Raw genomic sequence first — 25,595 nt, 5'->3', positions numbered from 1 at the left:
AAAAAACCCAAACAACAACCAAAATACTACAAAATGTAAGCAAAATACAATCCCCCTTACCCTTTTCTCTTCCGCTGTTTCATCCTTTGGCCTCTTACTCGTGGAGGCCTTCTTTTCTGAAGCTTCGGCGCCTCCAACACTGCTGCCTGCATCGTCGTTCTCCTCATCTGTATTGTCATCACTGTCCTCTTGCTCGTCCGAGGGACTTAGTTGCAACTTGCCCTCCAGCATGCGAGGGATCTGTGATGAAAAAACAATGGTCATAATCAAAACAATAACAACAAAAAAAAACCTACCATTTCAAAAACTTCTTTAACATGAGCTTGAAAATACAGGAAATGGAGGAACAGTTTGTTTGAGATGCATCCATTGTTGAGAACAAATAAAATGTGCATTTAAATCTTTCAGTTTCAGCACATACAATATAGGCATATAAATTTTCACTTTCGAGAATGCGTCAAAGCATGCAAAATGATTTATATATGCTACATCACACCTGCTTGAGAAAAAAAAAAGATTCTAAATAAGGTGTCAGGCATTGAGAGCCTACACACACACACACACACACACATGCACGCGCGCGCATGACATAAACCAACAGACTAATGTCTGTGACTGAAGCAGCTGTCAGACAATGCATCACTCATCCTCAGCCTTGAAATCAAGGTGGTAGGAGTTGGATCTCATGTTTCATCACTGCTGCATTCAGTTACACAGAAAACTATCATCAATTTGTAAAACAAATGATCATTCTGTAATGAATAAGTAACATCTGCTGCTTGGAGGTTGAAAAAAAAATCTAGCAAATTCATTTCTCACAGAAGGGCTAACAAGTGCGCACCAACAAAGAGCATAAACACACATGCCCATATATACCAAAAACACCTGCAAAATATGCGCACACACACACACAAATATTCAGGGCTTATATACACACTAACGAACAGTGTGACCCATACATACGCATATATACCTGCGAAAAATGCACGCACAAAAAGACACACACATTCACAAACACACAGGAACCACTTCAAACAAAAACAAGCAAACAGACAAGCAAACACACTGAGTCAAGTGGGAAAGAAGGAATCTCAGAGCATTCAACAATACACTTTTAAAAAAGATAGCATCCATCTATTCCAAACAGGTATGTGACCACATGCTGATGACTACCTACCTCCTGTGCACCTGTCATATCTCTTTTCATTCCCGTCACCGTTTGGAAGTGAGACTGAAACAACCGCAAACAATAGCCTGAATCACAATGTACATCCAAAAAAACAGAAGAAAAAAAACAGAAAAAAAGGCATGTGAGATAATAAATGACTGATATTATAATGATCAACTGTGACAAAGTGGTAGCACTCAACTGTTGCCACAACTGACATTAAGAGGCAATACTGACCTATCACTGCATATACATGACTATTTTCAAAAAGTGGCAATATTTCATGAAGAATGTATGCCTGTCCTGTTGTTACGACATGCACCTGATTACTCTTGATCAGTGATAATCTTTAATCATCAAAATATGAGCATGAACCTTGTCATCAACTGGATTATAATTTTTGTTTGTTTGTTCAACCATGAGATCTTGCAATCAAGTGTTCAGCAAAGACCGGACTCATCACTACTGCTGGATTGTGGCTGGCTGTGATCACTTCACACCACTGACTATCCAGTCTGAAGATGACATGATATGAAACTGACTGAACTAACAGTTTTCCTTCATTCTAAATGTCTACTCCAAAACAAGGACAATTCAATAGTTTTTAGTTTAGTAACAAGAATACTGCATGGAGCAGATAAATACCATAGATCATTAAGGATACATGTGTGTAGTATGATGTTAAGTCTTGTCTGACTATGACTAATAGAACAGCTGAGGAGGCAACAGCTGTCCTGCCTATCTGGGCTAGAATTTGATTATAGTGGAGAGTGGCTTGCCCAAGTTACACCCTCACTCTTTTGGCCAAGAGGGTTTTAGGACAGTCAGTGGTGGGATGATCCCCAAAAGCTAACTAGCCCCTGAGGCTGCAGCACAAAGAGCAATGCGATCTTGCCTCCTAGTTTGTAAGCCATAGTCCTTCACAAAAGACTAAGCTGTAAATAAACTGCAGTGGAGAAACCATTGATCGTACAGTTCTCACTTTGTTCAGTGATTTATCTTTCATTAAGTCGCAAGAAATCTACAATGAGTGGATACAGACGGCAGACACGCTGACTGACGTCCAAACTTACATCCTCTGTGTCTCCCCTCAGTTGCTTCTCCCACTCTTTCTCATGGTCAGTCATCTGGTCCAGAGTGCGAGGAATGTATGCGTTTTTGAACACCTGAAAAACCACAAGCACAAACATGATGACCCAAATCACTCATTACCTTCTTTGGGAGATGTGTATGCCACAAGTAACATGAGTACATTGCTTTTGGCACCATGTGATAGGGTCGAAAGTTAAACATGACAAAGACAGGTTAGTAAAAAGGCCAGCAGAAGAGCAAGTGGGATGGAGGGTAAAACACAAGACACTTTTAGCGACATGTACTTCTTCTTCTTCGCCGTTCGTGAGCTGCAACTCCCACGTTCACTCGTATGTGCACAAGTGGGCTTTTACGTGTATGACCATTCTTACCCAGCCATCATCGGCACTCAAGCTTGGTTTTAGTCAAAAGTTTTGCTGCATGGAAGTTCTCCAAACTGGAGAGTAATTAGAATTCATCAACCAGCCTACCACCCACAAAGCCAGGTACAAATGCTCATTATCAACATATAAACCTGACAAGAGAAGCGTGCAGCAGTCAGACTCCACATTCTCAATCCTCATCCTTGATCACACCAAGGTCATAGGAGTTGGATCTCTGTGTTCATCATTACTGCACGCATCTTCATGCATCGCTTCAAAGATGTGTCCAGTGAACAATGCATCACTGAGACAGCTGTTTTTTTTTAAGAGACATACCTTTATACCACCCCCTCCACTTTCTTTCTTTGTGTGACTGTGCAACGTTTTGCATGCATGACAGGGTTTGTTGCATTTGACAACCAGCAAACCGAAACTACAGTTCACATTGTATTCCCATTCCCACTCTTCACAGTACAGGTAATGACAGCCTTTTGAGATTCAAACACTCGACTGTTGGCCGCCGTTCTTTCTCTGTTTCTGGACCTTGCGATTGGAATGAACTTCCTTTTTCGCTTCGTCAAGTCTCCACACTCAGCTCTTTCAAGTCTGGCCTTAAAACCCACCTCTTCCCAAAATAGCCTCCCTTGCCTGCCCTTCCTTGTCTTTAGTTTCTACAGTATTAGAGTTATGCATGCGTGTGAATGACTGGTGCGAAAGCACTTTGATTTGTCTCTGCACAAGATCCAGCGCTATATAAATACCATTATTATTATTATTATCAATATATATGCAACATCTCTTTGAACCAATGATTGAGATGACAATATTTTTTAAATCCTGAAAACACTGGGTTCACTGAGACACTAAGAATGATTACAATCATTAGTCTGTGTGAGGGACATAAAACAAGAATTCCTTCTCTTCACCATGACCCTAATGAAGAAACAAGCAATGCAGCTGTGATAAACAAAAACTGTGGTCAACAAGTACTGAGCATCTGCTTTGAATAACACCATATCCTACCCTCCCAAACCCTCCCAAAATGCCTTACTATTTTTCTTCGTTTATGGCCTTGAGCTTCAGCTACCATGCTCAAACATATGTGGGCTTTTACATGTATGACTGTTTTTAGCCCACCAAGTAAGCAGCCATACTCTGGTTCCAGGGGTATTAATCTTTTTTAAGGACCGGGATTGAACAAAGCTTACCTCTTCGTCGATGATGTCCTGCTCACTCATGCCCAGGTGGCTGCGAGAGCAGGCTTTCTCCATGGCCGCCTGGAGCACAGCGTCCATGTTGTGCTCTGTGATGGTCAGGTCCGTCACAAAGTCAAACAGCTCCTTCACCAGCATTGTGGCCACGCCCTTGTTCCGGAAAAATGCTGGGAACACACAACGCTAAATTCATCAACATTAATAATGATAATGATAATAACAATAATAAGAGGAAGAACATGGGCCTTAACTGTACTCGGCTTTTATCAGAGACTGACACAAGCTTACAGCTGAGCCAACAGCAACGTGAGGGCTGTATGATCAGTAGTTTCTCCACTGCAGTCGGAATTCATTTACAACTTAGTCTTTTGTGAAAGGACTATGATTCTCAGACTTGGAGGCAAGACTGCACTGGCTCTTACTGCTGCAGCCTTAGGGGCGGCTGGCCTTTGAGGACCATCCCAACATCAACTGTCCTACAGCCCTCTTGGCTGAAAGAGTGGGGATGTAACTTGGGCAAGACACTGTCCATTATAATCAAATTCTTGCCCAATACTTGTCAAAGCAGTTGCCTCCTCTGCTGCTCTGATGACAATCATCAGACATGGCTGTCGTTCATACATTATAATAATAAAAAATAAATGTATCTATACAGTATGGAAAAAATCAAAGTGCTTTCACAACCATCTCTGAAACACATGCATAACTCTAATACAAAGGGATGGAAGACAAAACTTACATATATATGTAGACAGAAGGCTAAAGAAACTATAGACAGAAAAAGGGATGGTAAGGAGAAGCCATTCTGGAAAGTGGTAGGTTTCAAGCCTGGACTTGAAAGAGCTGAAGTGTCGGGGATTTGACAAAGCCGAAGACTTAAAGACTAAAATTGTTGCAAGGGTTAAGTCCAGAGACAAAGAAAGAGCAGCAGCAGGAGTGTTTGAATCTGGTAATATACCAACAGGGTGGATTTGAGGCAACTGTAGAGAGCGAGATGCGATGTAATAAATGCAATCACACAACGCTGTGTAATGTAACAGACAGAATAATCCCCACACTGTAAACAACCTGCCTGTCTGTTGATATGCTCACAAGTTTAATATAAGCTAATGGCTGGTTAATCTAACTTGGATGAAAAAGAGTCAGGGTAAATGTAAAATACAGTTTACCCAGAACGGACTGACTGACTGAATTGCTAAGGCCCACTTCTTGTAAAGAAACCGAAATTTGTACCACGTTCTAGTATATCAGGTTCCAAAAGATTGCTTCATGTCTTTCTTCTTCTTCATTTTTTTTTTTTTTTTAAAGGTCCACTTTATTGGCGTTCGTTTCTGGCTCCCTCACTTACGCAAACAGAGAAAAGCATGCCCATGTGGATGCTGATGTTCACATGTGCATGGTCATGTATGTGTGTGTGAATGTGTGTGTGCGCACACACAAGCGCATGCTGAAAGGCATGATGAGCAGTTCTTCCTCATTCTATCCAGAACCATTGTTGTATGTGCAGTTTAAATCAACTTATCATTTCAACATTTTATGTCTTTTATACATTCACACTGATTGACTGCGATTCTCGAACATTGTGTTGCCTACAACACGCATGAATTTCCTTGTTGAGATAATAAAGTATTCTATAACTACTCGGGGACGGCTCATTTCTGCCAATAATAAAGATGGACTTCTGTTTTTTGGTCACATCTTCACAAAATCATACAGCAAATCATTTCATTTGAAGCTCCAGAATAATCAATGTACTGATCATAGACTTTCTCTAGAAGAAGATGAGGAAAGGAGAGAAGAAAGGATAGTGGGAGGACTGAAAAATGATGTAATGATCAACACCAACACCGTTATTATTACTACACCCACTTGTGATGTTGGTGCAGTCCTTCCTGAGGAACACCATAGCGTTGGGATGGTCATGCTCCACTGCTTGTGACACATCAATGATGTGGGCACTGCCACCGTGGTAACTGGTCATGAAAAATGAACATCATTGACACAATATAATACATCAAAGATGTGGGCACTGCCATCGTGGTAACTGGTCATGAAAAATGAACATCACTAACGTAGTGTAACGCATCAATGATACAGGCACTGCTGCCATAGTAACTGGTCATGAAGTATAATGTCACTGACACAATGTAAACAAAATGTATAACGTTACCGACACAGGGCAGCACCTCTTAACGCATTTTAATCAAACATATACTCATGCAACAGAAGTTAACTGACCGCTAAGAAGAACAACACTCACAAATATAGTGTCATTCAGCAACTATCGTTCCCCATTTATTTATTGCATAGCATTGTAAAGTACTGTATGAGTGATTTCATAGAACAAAATATATACAAATGGGTGGTGATGCACAGTAGTGATGTGCTCTCCCCAGGGGAGAGCAGCTCAAATTTCACACAGAGCGATCTGTTCCGAAAAAAAAGTAATAATACACTGAAACAGAGTACAATTACATATTTTCTGGAGGATTGCAGATCCTAGTCCTCACTGTCTGGCTTCGTCACACCGATCATTAGAAACAGGGATCATGAGTGTGAGTTTTACAAAATGGCAAAATGAAAAGGATCCCACTGTCACATCAGTTCGGCTTTACCGGATTACACTCCCTGTTATTTTCTAAGCTGCTCAGCTTCAAAATATACCACCAACTGTTCACACACACATACACAGAGACACAGACACACACACACACTCTCTCTCTCAAGAAAAGACGGGAAAGAAAGCCTAGGGATAGGACAAACAAGAATAAAGTCAGAAGCAGACATCTTTTGAGCCATACTCAAAAGAGAAGAAAACAAAAGTACACAAAAAACCAAAACTGTCAAGGAACATGAAACACTCACAGAATGTTGAACTCTGACAAGCCAACACACACACACACACACACAAACACACGTAAACTGTCAAAGAACATAAAGAAACACTAACAGAATGTTGAACTCTGACAAGCCAACACACACACACACACACACACACACACACACACACACACACACACACACACACAAACAGAAACTGTAATAGAACATGAAGAAACACTCACAGAATGTTAACTCTGACAAGTCAGCACACACACACAAACACAAAACTGACAGTGTCAAAGAGCATGAAAAAACACACACAGAATGTTGAACTCTGACATGTCAGCACACACAGACACACACAAAACTGAAACTGTCAAGGAACATGAATAAACACTTACAGTATACCGAACTCTTACAAGTCGGCACGCACACACAAACACAAAACTGATAATGTCAAAGAACATGAAGAAACATTCACAAAATGTTGAACTCTGACGAGTCAACACACACAGACACACACAAAACTGAAACTGTCAAGGAACATGAATAAACACTCACAGAATGTTGAACTCTGACAAGTCAGCATGGACAAGTTTGCAATCAAAAAACAGTCGGCGCATAAACAGCACCAGCTCCAGGTACAGCTCATGGAGTCGACTTTCTGACAGATTGGCATTCAGAAGCAAGGGAGCCGCACTGCAACACAAACAAGATGTATGTGAACAATCACACCAAACTCCAGGATGGCTTGGGGTAGAGGGGGGCTCGGGGGGATTGGGGGGGGGGAGGGGAGGAGTGAGGGGTAGTGCGTGTGACATTTGGGCAACATGCTCTTGTTTGACTTTCCTGATCTTCTTCTGTTCTAACCATTAAGCCACTACACCTATCGTTTCCTGATCTAGCTTTCCTAAATCTCTAGACGATATAACTGCTGAAGCTGTACAAATCTGCCCTTTAAGTTTAATAATGATTTACAAAAATATGGAACTGTAAAAGAGATGTAATGGATGTCTGGAAGTGACTGACAAAGACAGACACAGGTTATCTGCTTTGCTAATTAACTTCCATTTGCTCTTGCACATGCCATGTCCTGGTGTTAAGTAACTTCACACCAAGAGCTGAACTCTGAAATCACATGTGCAAATCATTTACATTGTCTGAGTAAGATTGATACAATGGGAAATCTTGATAGCAATTTTCTTTTTCATTCTTTCTTCTTTTTTTTTCATTTTTATGAAAGAAAATTTCACTAAAAATGATAACATGATTGCTATTTATAAATGAATATGTAAACACGTTAGATAAAAATGCTGAAGCGTAGGGAAAAAGAAAAGAAAAATGTAACAGCAAAATGACTGTGGAAACATTCTTTGCTTCTTTTATAATGTGTCTGCACTTCCCCAAGCGTACTGTTATAATAAGAATGTGTGTAAAGAACTGTTCACTTTACTTTTATGTAAATTTTGTGCAAACAGATCATGCATTTCCTTTGAAAATGCTTTTGTTAGTTTACCACTGACATACACAGACATGCAGACATACACATGCAGACAACCAAATAACAGTTTATATAGATTCGTGCGTGTAAACATTGATGATTTTTTATTAATTTCTTTTTCTTCTTTTTTTTTACAAGAAGTACAAACTGCACATGTAATGATGTATGGGAGTGACTGACAGAGACTCAGACAGACAAAAAAAAGTCTGCTTTGCTAATTTTCTCCCATTTCAGCTTTGCAGCATCTAGCAGCACACCAAAAATATACTCCTGGAAAGAAACGAGAGGGGGAGGGAGGTAGGGGAGCAGTGCATGTGACATTTGGGCAACACGCTCTCATTTCCTGATCATCTGTGTTTTAGGGCTGCAACTCCCATGCTCACTTGTATGTACGAGAAGGCTTTTACATGTATGGCTGATATACTCTGTTTGGGGAGAGTTGGTATGATGGGTATGTTTCTTTTCCCCCATAAACCACCTACTGCTGATACTGACTACAGGATCTTTAATGGGGGTATGTGATCTTCTGCGTGTGTATGTACACACAAACAGGGTTCAGGCACTAGCAGGTCAGCACATATGTTGACCTGGGAGATTGGATAAATCTCCACTCTGAACCCACCTGGTGCACCCAAACCAAGGACTGACCTCAGGAAACTTGGGCGAGAACCCAATGCTCTAACCATTAAGCCACCACACCTATCATTTCCTCATCCAACTTTCCAAAATCTCTGACATTGCTGAAGCTGTACAAATCTGCACTTTTAAGTTTAATATGAATTACAAAAATACGGAACTGTAAAAGAGATGTAATGGATGTCTGGAAGTGACTGACAAAGACAGACACAGGTTATCTGCTTTGCTAATTAACTTCCATTTGCTCTTGCACATGCCATGTCCTGGTGTTAAGTAACTTCACACCAAGAGCAGAACTTTGAAATCACATGTGCAAATCATTTACATTGTCTGAGTGAGATCGATACAATGGGAAATCTTGATAGCAATTTTCTTTTTCTTTCTTTTTTTATTTTATTTTTATGAAAGAAAACTTCACTAAAAACGATAAAATGATTGCTATTTATAAATGAATATATAAATATGTTAAGATAAAAATGCTGAAGCGAAAGGAAAAAGAAAAGAAAAAACAGCAAAATGGCTGTGGAAACATTCTTTGCTTCTTTTAAAATTTTTCTGCACTTCCCCAACGTATTGTCATAATAAGAATGTGTGTAAAGAACTGTTCACTTTATTAATGAGCAAATTTTGTGCCAACAGATAATGCATTTCCTTTGAAAATGATTTTGTTAATTTATCACTGACATACACAGACATGCAGGCATACACATGCAGACAACCAAATAACAGTTTGTATAGACTCATCACGCTCATGTGTGTAAACACTGATGAAAAAAAGTTCACAAGAAGTACAAATTGCACATGTAATGATGTATGGGAGTGACTGACAGAGACAGACAAAAAAAGTCTGCTTTGCTAATTTTCTCCCATTTTAGTTTTGCACTTGCAGCATCCAGTAGCACACACAAAAATAACTACTGGAAAGAAACCACCATGTGCAATTACCTTTGGTACACATTTTGTGTATTTGTTACTTTGACCTCTTCTTTATCCATTCAAATGTCACCAATTTTTTTAATAATAATAATGTTCTATGTATAACTTCCTCAACAATGACTACTGAGATCAGTGTTAGAAATACACAGATACTTTTTAGATGTCATTGGGGTCAAAAGGACAAAAAAATGTACTTGTAGTTGTACTTCCAAATATCTACAAGCCCTCTCCAACTACTAAACCTAACCACCATATATGCAATTACAAGACAGCTAAAAAAAACAACAACTAAGCAACGCTGTGTCAAGCATTAAAGTCCTTCACCAGGCAAGCTGTCTTCTGTTTTACCCTCAATAGGACATTGTCTTCAAGCACTTTTTAGGTGAAGTTCACGTTTTTTTGTTTTGTATGTGATGACAGAATCATATCAAAAAAGACAATCAGCCTGCAACAAATGCTGATTTTTGTCATGTTTTGATCATTCTACTTCATATTCAGATAAGATCTTGCCTGAATTTCTAAATTCAAGAAGAGATTGGAAATCCAAAACTGGCAAAGAAAAGGAGGGAGAGAAATAGATAACAAACAAGCACTGTTCTTCTTTTCTCTAATACGACAATACTTACGCGCCATCGTCTGACCCGATGAAGGTCATCAGGAACAGATGGCCTTTCAGCAGCAGGGGCTGTGGGCAGGGGATGCCAGCCTGGTGGATCCTGCCAGGCACACAGAATGAAAAGTTACTGTAGTTTTCAGTCACCATGGTTTGTCTCTTACAAATATTCTCAAGTCACTCACAAAAAACAACAACAACAAAATCTGAAGTTGTTACCTTCAACTATTATGTTTGGCCTACAATTAAATATTTGATGCCCATACTCAGCAATGACAGTGACACAGTGCTTTAATTATAATGCATTTGAAATAACGCATATCCTTTAAAGAACTGTTAATGGTAAACAGCAAAAATCAAAAACAATGTTAGGAAAATATTAAATATATGATGTCTTAATGATCCTTATCTGTGAACTGTAAACATGTTCTTCACAAATGCCCTGACCTTATCACATCATTTAAATTAAAATGACAGTAAAGGTGGTCAGATTCAAAGTGAAAACCAGCACTTAATATTCAACACAAATTCAGTCAAATCTGCTGAGGCGTCTGTGTCAAGAGTTATGGGGGGATTTATTTAAGGCCTGCATCACATATGTTTCGCACACTGCATTTTTGAAAACTATCTGTCAAAATAAAAGACTGGAGGGGAGGAGTGAGTCTTGCTGTATGTACTACATCTGTGTGTGTGTGTGTGTGTGTGTGTGTGTGTGTGTGTGTGTGCAGATTTTTTAAATCTTAAGTATGTCAACTGCTACAAATGAAGCAGACTAGAGATAGTCTCACAGATATTGGTATCCAGCTTTCACAAACGAATGTAGGTTTGGTCCTACTGCTGTCAGTCAAGCGATCATTATAGCCAGAAACATTCCATAACTTTTCATTAACATCCCTTCCACTATTTTAGACACAAAGTTTTCTTGTAACATCAGTTATATACCTTGAAGATCTGTTTACCAAAAAGACACAAGTATCATGGCACCACCATACAGTTAAAATCAATTATCTTTTCTTTTTTTTTCTTCTTTTTCTAACTGCATCTGATGTAAACATGTTGGTGTGTGTGTGTATGTGTGTTTGTAAGTGTAGGGTGGGGCCTAATTCTGTATGCTCTGACATCTCCATGAAATTGAAACTGATGATCCCTTGTCAGACAGTAGTCAAATTTGCTCACTGACTGACAACGAATGTTTAACAGCTGCATATTGTATCTGTAATGATGTATGTAAAATGTCTGCTTCAGTGAAGACCAGTTACAATAGGTAAAACAAATAAAACTGCACGCAGGAAAAAATAAATAAATAAAAAATAAAAAAGGTGGCACTCTCAGTGTAGTGACGCGCTCTCCCTGGGGAAAGCATCCCTAATTTCACTCAGAGAAATCTGTTGTGACAAAAAAGAGAAATACAAATACAATACAATCTAGTATCAGCTGCTCAACCTGACAGTGATGAAAAAAATATTGTTTATTTTCAATTTTTTGGAAGAGACAGGGGTTATTTTTCTGGAGGTTTATTTATTTATTTATCTATTTATTCATTCATTCATTTATCTATAGAAATGTCATGATTCCATTCAGTTGGTGCAAATGAACCACAATGATAGCCACTGCAATCATCACAAACAGCGCTAAAAGTCCAGTTTCATCAGAATTTGAATCTCATCAACTTAGGTAAATATATAGGAGTAGGATTATTTCATCATGCAGAAACTGGATATCGACTCAAACTCTCTGAAATTCTGAGCTATTTTTTTGCTCATAATTAAACCAGTTGGATCCTTTCAGGTACTTTTAAAGTTTCTGGAAAGCTGGGGAACACTGGCTGGAAGATTTTTTTTCTCTTTGAAATGGAAGAAAATTCCAGGTTTGCATGACCACACACATATTCTAAATTTTGCCACAATTTACCTTCCGGTTGGTTCAACAATGTTAGCATCTAACACACAGTGTAAGTTAAATTGAAAGCTAAGCATACTCCTCAGACCACCTTTTGCAGTTCTGAACAAGCAAATGCAAAACATTGAAAATGGGAAGTTGCATTTATCAAGAAAACTAATTCAATTTTTTTTTTAAAAAAAAAAAAAATCATAATCTCAAAATGAAACAGTTGTGAACAAAGTCCCCTGTCATAAAGAGATGTTGTTCATAAAATATGTTCCAACAGCTAAGTTACAATTCATACATGTCAAAATTAAACACTGTTATAAAACAGACCAATACCTACATGTTTCTCAGGAAGATTATATGTGTAATAAATCCAAGAGTGTAATAAGTGTGCAGCATCACTTTTTTTTTTCCAGACTACGATCCCATCAACAATACTCAATCCATCAGAAAAATGAAATCCTCAATCTTGCAGTGACGTTTCGCAAGTTGATTAGGAGTTGGATCTCATGTTTCATCATGCAGATTTGGACACTTTCACTTTGTAGTTTTAAGTTTTCATTTAACACTGACAATACCAAGGATGGCTGGTTTGTGGTAATCATCTACATTTCACAGAAGTTAACAAGTTAGATAAGGTGCTGGGCTATGAAAATGTCTGAACAGACTTCACAATGAAAATCTGGCCTTTTGGAGAGTTCACTTGTACTGAGGTCCGCAGAGTGGGGATTGGCATACTATGTCATACAAACTGAGAACACTGGTTGTCTGATTTATATGAACACAATTCTATGTTCCCGGATTTAGAACAGCCATGTCAACATCTCACTCAGTGTGTAAATTTAAAAAAATAAAAACTAATTATAAAGGAAGGGAAAAAAAAAACTCCAGATATCCAGGTATGTACAACATCCAAGCACTGAACTGTAATTTATTCTTAATCTTTTGTGAAACACTGAATACAGGATATTCAATAAAGTATCATATATTTCAAAGAATTTTGAGAACTCTCCCAAAAACATTCTCAACATCTGAGGAAGAAAAAGTCACATGGATCAAGGAAATGATGCTCATAAAATGTTCTAACAACTTTATAAACAACAGCAAAATCTCAAAGTCAAAGACTGAATGAGAGATTGTGTCATTTTCAATGATTGATTCAGCAGTTCCATCTGTCAGAAAAAATGAAATCCTCAATCTTGCAACAATGAGCAAGGTGGTTAGGAGTTGGATCTCATATTTCATCATGCAGATTTTAAGGGAATATGATACTCATGTGTTTTCCTTTAACACTGACAGATTACTATGATGATATGATATAAAGATACTTATATAGCACCTATCCTTGCAGTTGGTCAGAGACAAAGCTCTTTCTGAAATTTTTGAAAAATGATAAATCAAGGATGATAAGGAAGAAGCAGACTGGTTAAGACTGATTCCTGCTCTCGCCCTTTCCCCCATGTCTAACTGGAGAATCAAACCAAGCATCTAGTCATTCAGAAAAAAAGAATATACCCAGGTCCCATGTGCAGCAAGCACCTGGCGCACTAAAAATATAACCCATGACAACAAAAATGTTCTCCTCTGACAAAATTCTGACAAGAAAATCCACTCTGATAGGTACACACAAATACATATGCATGCACTCAAGGCCTGACCACTGCGTTGGGTTATGACACTGTCAGGCATCTGCCTAGCAGATGTGGTGTAGATTAAATGGAATTGTCCGAATGCAGAGTTGCCTCCTTGAGAAACAAACTAAAATGATAAATCAAAGTGTGCTCTCAGTGTGAAGCTTCATTTCCTTTCACAGACTAAAAATCACTTTAACAACAGAACATTCAATCTGTCAGAAAAAATTGAAATCCTCAATCTTGCCATGACATTTAGCAAGCTGGTTAGGAGTTGGATCTCTTCTTTCATCATGCAGATTTTGAATTTGAGACCACACGCTCCTTAGTACAAGTGCAGAACATAAATTACCATACTGAATTAGACATCTGGGTGTGTAAATAAATTCAGATTAAAAGATAAGCCATTCAGAATCTTGCGTGTACTAATACACCACAGTGCTTCAAATGTGAACAAAGGAGAACACTGGAATTAGGTTATTCAAAGTGAATATTATCTTCTATATTCTGGAAACACACTGAGCCTATTTCCTTACTTCCCGAAAACATCCTTGGAGGTAACAAATATACACTGAAGAAATATCTATGGATTCTGTAAATAAAGAATCATTTCTTTTCTTTCTCTTTTTTTTTTTTTTTTTTTTTTTTTTTTTTTTAAAGAGCATTGCTTTCTCCTTTATAATCTTGTGTAAATATTCATGCTGCACACACCCAAACTGTCTTTTGAGACAGTACCGCGCAGAAAATATCTAGGACCCCTGGATGAAGGATAAAGTGATTGACTGCTTGATTCTATTACTAAATTTGGCCAAGGACAACTCTCTTATTGATTCTTTTACATGAATTAAGTGCATGCTACACATGGGACCTAGCATCCAGACATCCATTCAAGCTCTAGTGGCGAGGGAGGAAATTCTGGCAAGTGGGATTATGATCTAATACACTCGTTCTCTCACTTATTAGGAGAATGCATTTCCATTAGAGTACAACTCCACCGATTGAAAGAGTACTGAGAGTGTGCACCTTCATTTCTTTCCACACAGTAAAATCACATAATCAGTGTCAAACGTTCCATCCATCAGAAAAATGAAATCCTCAATCTTGTATTTGCAATGATGCAAAGCAAGCTGGTTAGGAGTTGGATCTCATGTTTCATCATGTAGGATTTTGAGACTAACTGCTGCTGAAGAGTTTTCCTTTGACATGGACTACTGGTCCATTTGAAAACACTGCATGTAGGTATATGTTCTGTAAACAAAGAATCATTTCTTTTCTTTCTTTTTTTTTTTTTTTTTTTTTTAAGAGCATTGCTTTCTCCTTTATAATCTTGTGTAAATATTCATGCTGCACACACCCAAATTGTCTTTTGAGACAGTACGGTGCAGAAAATATTTAGGGCCCCTGGATGAAGGATAAAGTGATTGACTGCTTGATTCTATTACTAAATTTGGCCAAGGACAACTCTCTTTTACATGAATTAAGTGCATGCTACACATGGGACCTAGCATCCAGACATCCATTCAAGCTCTAGTGGCGAGGGAGGAAATTCTGGCAAGTGGGATTATGATCTAATACACTCGTTCTCTCACTTATTAGGAGAATGCATTTCCATTAGAGTACCACTCCACCAAATGAAAAAGTACTGAGAGTGTGCACCTTCATTTCTTTCCACACAGTAAAATCACATAATCAGTGGCAAACGTTCCATCCATCAGAAAAATGAAATCCTCAATCTTGTATTTGCAATGATGCAAAGCAAGCTGGTTAGGAGTTGGATCTCATGTTTCATCATGTAGGATTTTGAGACTAACTGCTGCTGAAGAGTTTTCCTTTGACATGGACTACTGGTCCATTTGAAAACACTGCATGTAGGTATATGTTCTGTAAACAAGGAATCACATTTGAAAACAAAAAAAAAACAACAACAAAAAAAGTAAAAAATTTTTTTATAAATCCCTTTATATCATTTTATAAGTGCTCTCACTGCACACCCTCATGACCTTTTGGGACAGCACTATACAGACAAGCACAACAACCGAGCGATCAGTGTTTAATTTTCAATATAAGGGTCATGGGTCCAGTTCAGTAACAGTAACTGGTGGCTTAAAATGGAGACTGTTGGCTGTTGTTTTTTCTTCCAATTTCTTAGGTCAATTCATGCGCAGAACTGTTTGTGCCGTTATCTCTTTTGTGTGTAAACATGCACGCAGGAAATTAAAAATGCAGGTTAAAAGATCCTGTAATCCATGTCAGTGGACAATGAACTACAGAAACACTAAACAATGGATTGTAGACACACAAACATACCCAGCATGCACATCCCCCAAAATAAGAGCTGCCTAATAAACAGAGGAAATTAATAAAGTAATGCACGTGAAACCTCAACCTGCACGTCCACAATGCAGAAGAAGAAACACTATTTAGAAGAGAAGATACAAGATTCAAGAAACAATGACAAAGAAACGAGAAGTTGGCAATCAGGGTGTAGCTTCATTTCTGTTGTGAATCAAATAAAAAATAATAGCACAGCATTCAATCTGTCAGAAAAATGAAATCCTCAATCTTGCAACATAAGCAAGCTGCTTAGGAGTTGGATCTCATTGCTTCATCATGCAGATTTTAAGACCATGTGCTACACATGAGACTGTGTTTTTAACACAGGCAGTACCAGGTTTAAGGATGACTGGTTTGTTTCAAAGTACTATATTTTCTTCTTCTCCCTTATTCAAATCTTGTGAAGAGTCATTGGGGTGACGCACAGAAATGTTCACCAGACTCCGAGTCTGTTGATTTGTGTGTCAAAGCCTGGGTCTCTGCTACATTAAAATCAGTATATGTGTATGTGTTTACATGTTTATAGAAGTTGCAAACTAAATCAGCATCGTAATATGAGTAAGCATAACTTCATATTTAAAGTTAATGTACAATGCAAATACTATATCACAAAATAGATCTCAGTCAGCTCTACCCAGTTAGGCAGCCTGTTGTGCAAATGACTCCATGTTTGAAAAGCGCCTAGAGTTTGGTTTCTAACTGAGGATAGACGCTATATAAGTATCTATACGATCATCAAAATCATTTAACAAAAAATACAGTGCTCCCAAAGTAGGTCTGAAAGAGAAAACAAACAACAACAACAAACAAAAAAAAAACCAAAAACACCTAGGAAAATGAACTATATATATTACCTTGACAGATTTCGCATTTCTTTTTCAGCCCAGGTCTTCACCATCTTTCTAGGGTTTGATCCATGGTATGCACGGCGTAATCTGACAGTCATACAAACCAAACCATGAAAAATACAGGAATTCAAGTCATACTCATCACATCATTTACTTTTATTTTTTGTTTTTTTAATTCAAAGTAAGTACGAATGTGCTGTCCCTCTCAAATAATTCTCTCACAGTCTGTCACAGACTACTCAATACTTCATCCAAGCATACCAATGTATGGCTTAATTTAAGCTGTACAGGCTTTTGGCTCCAGTGTTACGAAAAAAGCACTTGAGATATATGGGAATGCATGAATATAATCTAGCTAGCTCCTAACTGGAAAGTTTTTAAATCACCCCCTGCTTCCCCCCACCCACCTCCCCAAACTCCAATACAGTGCTTGCTGAGCATAACATGACTACAATGTCAGACACTATATGACTGTTCTGTTCATAAAGTGGTTTATGAGAACAGTGCAACTGCACTATCAGACTGTGTTCTGTTCAGAAAGTGCTTGCTGAGCACAGTGCGACCATACTGTCAGATTGTGTTCTGTTCACAAAGAGCCTGTTCAGCACAGTGTGACCACACCGTGTTCTGATCATGAAGTACATGCTGAGCACAGTGTAACAGCACCATCAGACTGTGTTATGTTCATAAAGTTCTTGTGTAACCACACTATCAGACTGTGTTCTGTTTATACAGTGCCTGCTGAGGACAGCGTGACAACGCTATCAAACTGTGTTGTGAGGCCCTCAACAACTCACCGGAAGTCTCCGTCCACATATTTGGATCTGTTCTTGAAAGTGAGGATGGATGTCTTGTACACCTGCAGTCCAAAGAAAGTTAATTGAGCAAAAAATCGAAATAAAATAAAATAAATACACATATACATACACACACACTCTGTACATTGGCAATTCATACTGACCATTCTCTTTGAATGTAAAACAAAAGATGTTTTCTTTTTCTGCAATGAAAAAAAAAAAAAAGAAAAGCAATGCACAGAGCAGTGTGCTATGCAAAAGGTTGTTGAAGAAAACTAAAGTGTTCTTTTGGTGTTTCTTTTTTGTTTTGTTTTGTTTTTTTGTTCTAGTTTTTTGTTATCTTTTGGCATTGAAGTCGCTGTGGATAAAGTCAGAAGCGGTACTGAACATCATGGTGAATATCACCAACAGACTTGGAATGCAACAAACATACAACCTTTCTTTATTCATGACACTATGTATATTAGAAGAAAGGGGAAAATCCATACACAGAATCTCTCACACCCACACCTGTCACTATGCTCTCAATCACAAGCTCATTATTCACATCACACACATAGTGACACACATACACACGCAGTGACATATACACACAGTGACACACACATATACACACAATGACACACACAGACAGTAACACACACACACAGTGACACACACACATTACACAGTGACACACTCTTTCTCTAACCCACACACATAAACCTCCAACCCCTCACCCCCACCCTCCATTCACCTTTAAGGCAAGGAACTTTGTCCCTTCCTCTGTGTCCTTCTCTGCACGGAACACGTTGGCCTCTTTGCCCACACTGATGGAGCCCGTGATTCTGTCAAAGTGGCCCTGAATAGAACAGAATATAGAACAGAATAAATTTCACTGTCATGAAACCTTAAGGTTTATAACACACAAATAAATAAATGAATAGTTGATGTTATTAGCTGGCACGGCATTCAAAAACAAATTTCCTCAATCTTGGTTGTACGTCACTTAATAATTAGCATCACCTGACTGGGAATATTACCTGTGTTATCATATTCTTGAATATCCCTTAAAAACTGTTCTTTAATACTGTAAAAGTGTTAAATTTGACACCTGATACTGTAAAAGCATTAAATTTGACACATAATACTGTAAAAGTGTTAAATCTGACACAATAAGTAAGTGGATGGATTTCATCTTCCAATACTTTACAACTTCTACACTATCTATCTTCTCGTGGAACATCAAAGTATTTACGTTTTTCAATTTTCAGGTCATTCGCGTCTATTCTATTCCTGAGTTTTGTTGTGGCTTGTCTGCGTTTTGCACACAAATATATCAACATGCACTCAAGGCATCAACCAAACATATTGGGTTATGCTGCAGATCAGGCATCTGCCTGGCAGATGTGGTGTAGTATATTTGGATTTGTCCTAACACATTGGCGCCTCCTTAAGAAACTGAAACTGAAACTTTGTTTCGTATTAGAGATACCTGTGTCAGCATCTTGTTGATGATCAGCATGGTACGCTGGTCCAGTACCTGTGCCGTCGTCGCTCTGTTTGCCTTGTCTTTTCTCCGCACACTGCAAACATGAAGAAGGTGGCAGGATGGTTAAGACGCTTATCTGCCAATACAGTCCACATGAGGGTTTGGGTTCAATTCCCGCTCTGGCCCTTTCCCCCCAAGTTTGACTGGGAAAAACAAACTATGCGCTACTAGTATGCACTTGGTGCACTGAAAAAGAACCCATGGCAACAAATCGGGTTGCCCTCTGGCAAAATTATACAGAGGAAATCCACTTTGATGGGTATAAAAATACACATGCATGCACTCAGGGCCTTACTAAGTGCATTGGGTTAAGCTGCTGGTCAGCCAGCTGCCTAACACGTGCATCTATATGAATTTGAATATTAATTTTTTTTCTTTTTTTTTCAAGTGACAGAAACTAAGTTACTAAACTAAGGACACAAAGAAAATCGCTATTCACGATATCATTGACTGATACCTAATACAGCATAAATCAGAGACCGTACACTACAGCATAAATCAGATACTAATCTCTAAGTCATTTACAAACAAAAAAACCAAAAAAAAACACTAACATGAAAATGGCAACATTGTCTGCATCACTCCTTTTTCAGCATGTCCAAAAATATAACTGTCAACTTTTGTTCTCCGTTATGTCTACTCTAAGTGGTAAAAGGACGTCAAAGGAAAAAAAAGTAAGGCTCTGTCTTGAAAGTGTAATATCCCATCAATAAATAATACAATAAAATGAATCACACAACACATACGAAAATTATCAAAACTAAGAATAATTTATCTGTATGAGTCAGAAACTGACAGAAAGGAAAAGACAGAATGGATAAAAACAAATTTGTCTTTAATTTAGTTTAAATCAAATACAACTGCCCGTCCCCTTTGACGACCATACAAATATAAAAAAAAAATCAGAAAATGAAATTAAAAAAAAAGACTGGAAAAAAAATCATGATAAAAACACCAAAAAAATTTCCGGAGTTTTTGATTGTGAAAAACAATGGCTACTCACTCATCTCCACCCATTTTGCCAGCACTGATAGTGAATGATCGACCTGCATTTCCTGAAAAAGAAAACCAATCATAATTTTCTTTTACTCAGTTGAAAAGAAAAACAAATAAAAAAAACAACATATTAGTTTTTATTACTAATACCCATTTGTTCAGAAGAGAACAAAACAAAAAGAAAAGAACAAAAAAAAAGCCATTGATTTTCATTTCTTCTGTTAAAAAGAAAAGAAAAGAAAGCCAAGGCCTTCAATTCTCATAAAATTTCTAATTAGAATTGTGGCGCACACTTCCAATAAATCAATGAATGTTTCCCAAAACTGTACACTTTCACTCTGTGAACATCATGTGTTACATTTCAAAGTGAGAAAACTGTTAATAATAACAATTTAATTACAACATTAATAATAATGTACAATTGTATAGCGTCTTTCCTCACATAAGAGCTGAGGGCGCTTAAATGAATTTTATGAAAGAAAAAGTTACAAATTACTTAAAGTTAAAGCACTGATAACCACTCTGTCTCTAACTCCCCCCCCCCCACCCCTCACAATACCCACCCCCTCCCCTACCCCCTCCATAACCCTTCTCTCATTCCTTATACATTCAGAGTTTGCAGGCACGGAGAAGTGTCGTTAAAGCAGCAAAACTAAAGTGCTTACAGTTACAGACAGGTTCTGAAAAAATGAATTTTTACTCAAGAGTGAAAGGCAGAGACAGAGTCAATAAATATAAAATGGAGATCGTGTGGAAGGCTGTTCCAGGTAAAAGGAGCAGAAAAGGGGGGAAAAAAAAGCGTTAACCAAAGGTTCTTGGAAATTACTCACCAAAGTTCATTTTGTGACTATTCACCAGCTTGTCTTTTGGTTGAAAGCTGGCGGTCTTGGTGCTAACTTGCTGTGCATTATATCCCACCTTTGGCTGAAAAGGAAAACAACATGAAAATATAAAAACACGATATTTGTTTATTAAAGATCTCAGTGATGAAAAGTTGGAAGACACACTGTTCATTCTATCAACTGGAAAATATAAACACTCGAGTAATCAAAAATGTGCAAAAAATATTTACACATTCTAAAACACGCTTGGAAGGCCATCTGGAAGGCAAAAGATGTTGCACATGTCTGAATCATTTTCATTTGTAGTTCTACAGATTAAAGCAATATGATTTCTTTGATAGTAATAGAGTTTTTCTTTACATGTAATCTTAGAAGCTTAATAAGTTCATAAATGGCAACGAATATTATCAATTTTTTTAAAGAACAATATTATGTCTCATATTGTAATAATAGTGAATCTATATTATAGGTCCATACTGTGCACCATTTCAAAGAACCATTTCATAAATTGTTGATCAGTATTTATAATCAGATATACTTGAAGGGTGGGGGTGGGGACTATTTCATAAAAACTTGTTTAAAAAAGAAAACGAAAATTGATAATATGACAATATATCACTAAAAATGACTAATCTGATTATTTTAGTCATGAGTCACATATTGTATTTTATCTTTATCAATACATTTTCATTACCATGTATGTATGATATAATAATCATTATTATCAAATATTTGAATGGTATAATCAGTAAATTGCATACCTCATCATCATAATATTTGAAGAATTTGTCATCGTGGTCGGACTCACTGTCATAATCGTCTTCATTGCCGAGAAGATTTACAATTGATTCATCAAGTTCCTTGTACTTTGGGCATGGCTCAAAAGTCTCTCCTTCAGAGCTGAAATAAACAGCAAAAAATAACTTGCAAATTTTGGCTTACACAATCAAAGTCAAACACACACACACACACACACACACACACACACACACACACACACAATTTTGTGACTCAGCTCAGCTCAATACACAATCATCAATGTTCTCATCATCATTTCAAGCAATACATATTGTTCTCATTGTCACTTGAAATGCATCAACAGTGTTCTCACTGTAATCACTACTGAATGGTTCAAACAACTCCAGGCCTGACCAGTGTGATTGGTTTATGCAAAGGTCAGGCATCTGCTCCTTTTCTCTTTCTTTTTTTTTTTCACAGTAGATGTGGTGTGGCATACAATGATACATGGATCAGTCCACATGCTTTGACATCTCCTTAAAACTGAAACTTACTAGCATAAAGACACAAAAGTATTACATTTTTCAACTTAGATGAAGGACTGTAACGGTCAGTGTAGTTTGAGTGCATATCATGTTCATTTGGGTTTATTTTATGTGTATGGTTACTGGTCATTTCGCCCCCTTGTCAGTTCGCCCCCAACCAGTTCGCCCCCAAGCCCAGCCAAGTTCACCCCCATATCACAGGTCGTTTCGCCCCATTCACAGTCGTTTTGCCCCCAACCAGTTCATGAAATATATACATTTAATTGTGTAATTATTGTTTTCTTTGAATGCGCGGAAGGCTAGCAGAAGTAATAATTATAGCCAAAATGGGGGATGGCTTGAAAATTTAATTGGATCAGTAAAATCCCATTTTAGCTGCGCAGAACCAAAATTTGGAAACGGTAAATTAAAAAAATTAAAACGAATAAGGATGATAGCAGAAACCCACAACATAGAATCTTGGGTTTCTGATAATTGGAATATTGAGAGAATAGTGTGAATAAGGAAATACAAATATCATTTCACATTCTGGATTCCATTTTTCAATGCTAGAAATGTTTACTTTAATTTGTTTAAAGACATTTAAGTATAAAATATTTCACTCACCCTATCAAGTGAACAAAGGCCCACAAACAATGCTGTTGCCTTTTCCCTTTTACCATTAATAGCTGTGCCACTGGTAAATGCCAGCTGCCCCTATACCCCATAGAACTTCTTCACACTGAAGCCAAACTGACCAAGATTCATGCCTTGCTGGTGTCCCAACAAAAACTGAAAAGTATCCAGTGACGAAAGTACTGACCACAACAGGCAAAACTGTTTGCACTCTGGGAGGAATACAAAAAGAGACGAAATTGGTTTGTGAACTCCTGAAGGCATGCTCACATCTAAATGGACCAAAACTTATCTGAGATTGGACAGATAATAGAAAATTAATCAACTGATTAAAAGTGAAATTACTGTGTGCTTTTGTGTTTCACAGATGTTACAAAATGTGTTGGGATTGTGTGTGATACATGTATTTAACTGATAACTTTCAACTGATATATGACTGAGACAATGGACTAATTCATTATTACTTTAGTAGCTTTCATAAATATTATTGCTTTTATTGCAAAACTGCTTTAAATCAGTGCTGCAGTGAAACTCCTACTTGTAATGTGTAACCAGAAATAGTGTGTGCCTGTGTACTTTTTATCCTGGGTGTATGTATGCAAACAAAAACACAAAAAGTACATTCTGTTTTTGTCTTTATTGGAGGAACACACACACACACACACACACACATTCTTTCATTGGCATCAATCATTCATGCGATATCACAGTCTGTTAGTGATACAGAACTGTGTTTGAACCAGGCAGCTTGGGGCAAAACGACGGTAATGGGGTCAAACTGACTTGGGGTGAACTGGCAATGGGGTGAAACGACCGATTACCATGTGTACGTGTGAGTGGGCATACAATGTGTATTGTGTATATATTGTATATATGTGTGTGTGCCTCACTGTGTGTGTGTGTGTGTGTGTGTGTGTGTGTGTTTCTGTCTGTTTCAACTGTTTGCAAAAATGCAGCAATCATTAATCAGAAAACATACTACTAAATCAAAGTATAAAACTCAATACAACTGATAATTGATCATTTGTTCATTTCTTTCAAGAATAATTATATTTATAAAAAAAATTTTAAAAAAGATCAAATTTTCAAATCATGAATAATGACAAAAAAGAAGATCAATAGAATAAAAAAACCCTTCAAAACCCGCTTAGATAAACACTGGAGGGGCCTACCTGGCCTGTATAACCCAGCCTGTCAGACAACTGATCTGGTCTAGCCGCGCTCGCCACGCATGCTACTATTTCAGTAATAGTTCTTTAGGAACACGAACAGGCCTCGGGAGAGGCCTAAACCGTCGTCTAGTCAAGTCAAGTCAAGTCAAGAGATCGATCTCAAGTTCAGATTCCTGGACTTTTTTTTTTTTGAATGTCCGCGGCATCTGTTGCCAATTCAAATCCTCGATGGATACGAAGCGGAGTTCCCGACGAAAATGTCATTGAGCGACATCGGTAATTGTTACACACATTGATTTTGGTGGGAATTTGTCGGTAAACAAAACCAAAAAAAAAGTGGGAGTCCGTTGGTAATTTTGGTGGGAGAAATGGCGAGTCAGGAAGATGTGCTGAGGGTAATGTGACCTATCTGTGGATCAAGAATGATTTATGTTTGGACTTTTCTGTACAAGGTTCTGTTACACTTACAGTGTTCGTATTAGTTTTTGCCAATAGCCATTGGTGAAAAGTTCATGCAGGATAAACTCATGAATAAAGAAAGGTCCGCATTGACTTTCCTTGACCGAGCTTCACATCCGTTAAATTATTCGGGACCGCTGTCGAGCTGTTCGCTGCACATTGAGCCAGGATCGATGCCCAGCGCGGCCTTAAAATTAACCAACGAAGACACCATCGTCCACGTGCACGTGTGCTCGTCTGAGAAAGCAAACGGAATCAAAGAATCAGTAGAAAACCATTGATAACATTTTTCTTTTTAAATACAAAAATCAAATACCTCGAATCGTCAGCATCAGAGAACTGACCAGGAACAAAATCTTCAAAGGAGGCCATCATATTCCTTGGATCTCTGCAGCGGTCTTCACGGGAGCGCGTGTTCCTTCTGGCCAGCGTGGTACAATGGTGCAACTTTCCATTTCCGGCAGGTTCGACCGGAAGGAGTGTCATTTCCGGTTTCTCATCCACTTTTCCTTCTTCTTCTTCTTCTGTTGTGTAGCCACAATCAACTCGTTGATTATTTTGCTACATTTTTTTTTGGGGGGGGGGGGGGGGGTCCGCAGACCGGTTGAAAAAAAAAAAATTTACTCCAATCACATTCACACTCTCCCTCCTGCCCACTAACTGGATCAGAGGGGGCGAGAAGTGACAGGCAGGCATCCTATTGATGGCCCCTGGCACCCCCCGCCGCAGCGCCCTCCCTCCAGCACTCCCCCTACCCACAACTTACCTAAACATTCACTCTCACATTCATACCCGACAATTGCTGTAATTTATCCCGTGGTTTTGCCTACTCTTGGAGTTTCGCAGCAGCGAGAC

The 25,595-nt window shown here is 38.1% G+C and overlaps 1 protein-coding gene across 1 annotated transcript in view; it reads right to left on the bottom strand.

The window, feature by feature from the left end:
- Window positions 1–25,226, bottom strand: part of LOC143280245 (serine/threonine-protein kinase RIO1-like) — a 28,879-nt gene extending 3,653 nt beyond the window's left edge. Inside the window, exons 1-15 of the mRNA XM_076584878.1 lie at window positions 25,057–25,226; window positions 21,973–22,111; window positions 21,200–21,293; window positions 20,377–20,428; window positions 19,317–19,407; window positions 18,579–18,683; window positions 17,843–17,904; window positions 17,052–17,132; window positions 10,359–10,448; window positions 7,221–7,358; window positions 5,706–5,809; window positions 3,831–4,003; window positions 2,242–2,334; window positions 1,178–1,231; window positions 61–240 (exon numbers count right to left, since the gene is read on the bottom strand). Of these exons, the coding sequence (XP_076440993.1) occupies window positions 61–240; window positions 1,178–1,231; window positions 2,242–2,334; window positions 3,831–4,003; window positions 5,706–5,809; window positions 7,221–7,358; window positions 10,359–10,448; window positions 17,052–17,132; window positions 17,843–17,904; window positions 18,579–18,683; window positions 19,317–19,407; window positions 20,377–20,428; window positions 21,200–21,293; window positions 21,973–22,111; window positions 25,057–25,226 (1,626 nt within the window). The remainder of the gene's footprint in view (window positions 1–60; window positions 241–1,177; window positions 1,232–2,241; window positions 2,335–3,830; window positions 4,004–5,705; window positions 5,810–7,220; window positions 7,359–10,358; window positions 10,449–17,051; window positions 17,133–17,842; window positions 17,905–18,578; window positions 18,684–19,316; window positions 19,408–20,376; window positions 20,429–21,199; window positions 21,294–21,972; window positions 22,112–25,056) is intronic.
- Window positions 25,227–25,595: the final 369 nt, after the last annotated feature.

This window comes from Babylonia areolata, chromosome 3 (genome assembly GCF_041734735.1).
Source record: "Babylonia areolata isolate BAREFJ2019XMU chromosome 3, ASM4173473v1, whole genome shotgun sequence".
NCBI classification, from domain to species: Eukaryota; Metazoa; Mollusca; class Gastropoda; order Neogastropoda; family Buccinidae; genus Babylonia; species Babylonia areolata.
Note: the sequence above shows the minus strand (reverse complement) of the source record. Positions and strands in the feature narration are given on the sequence as shown.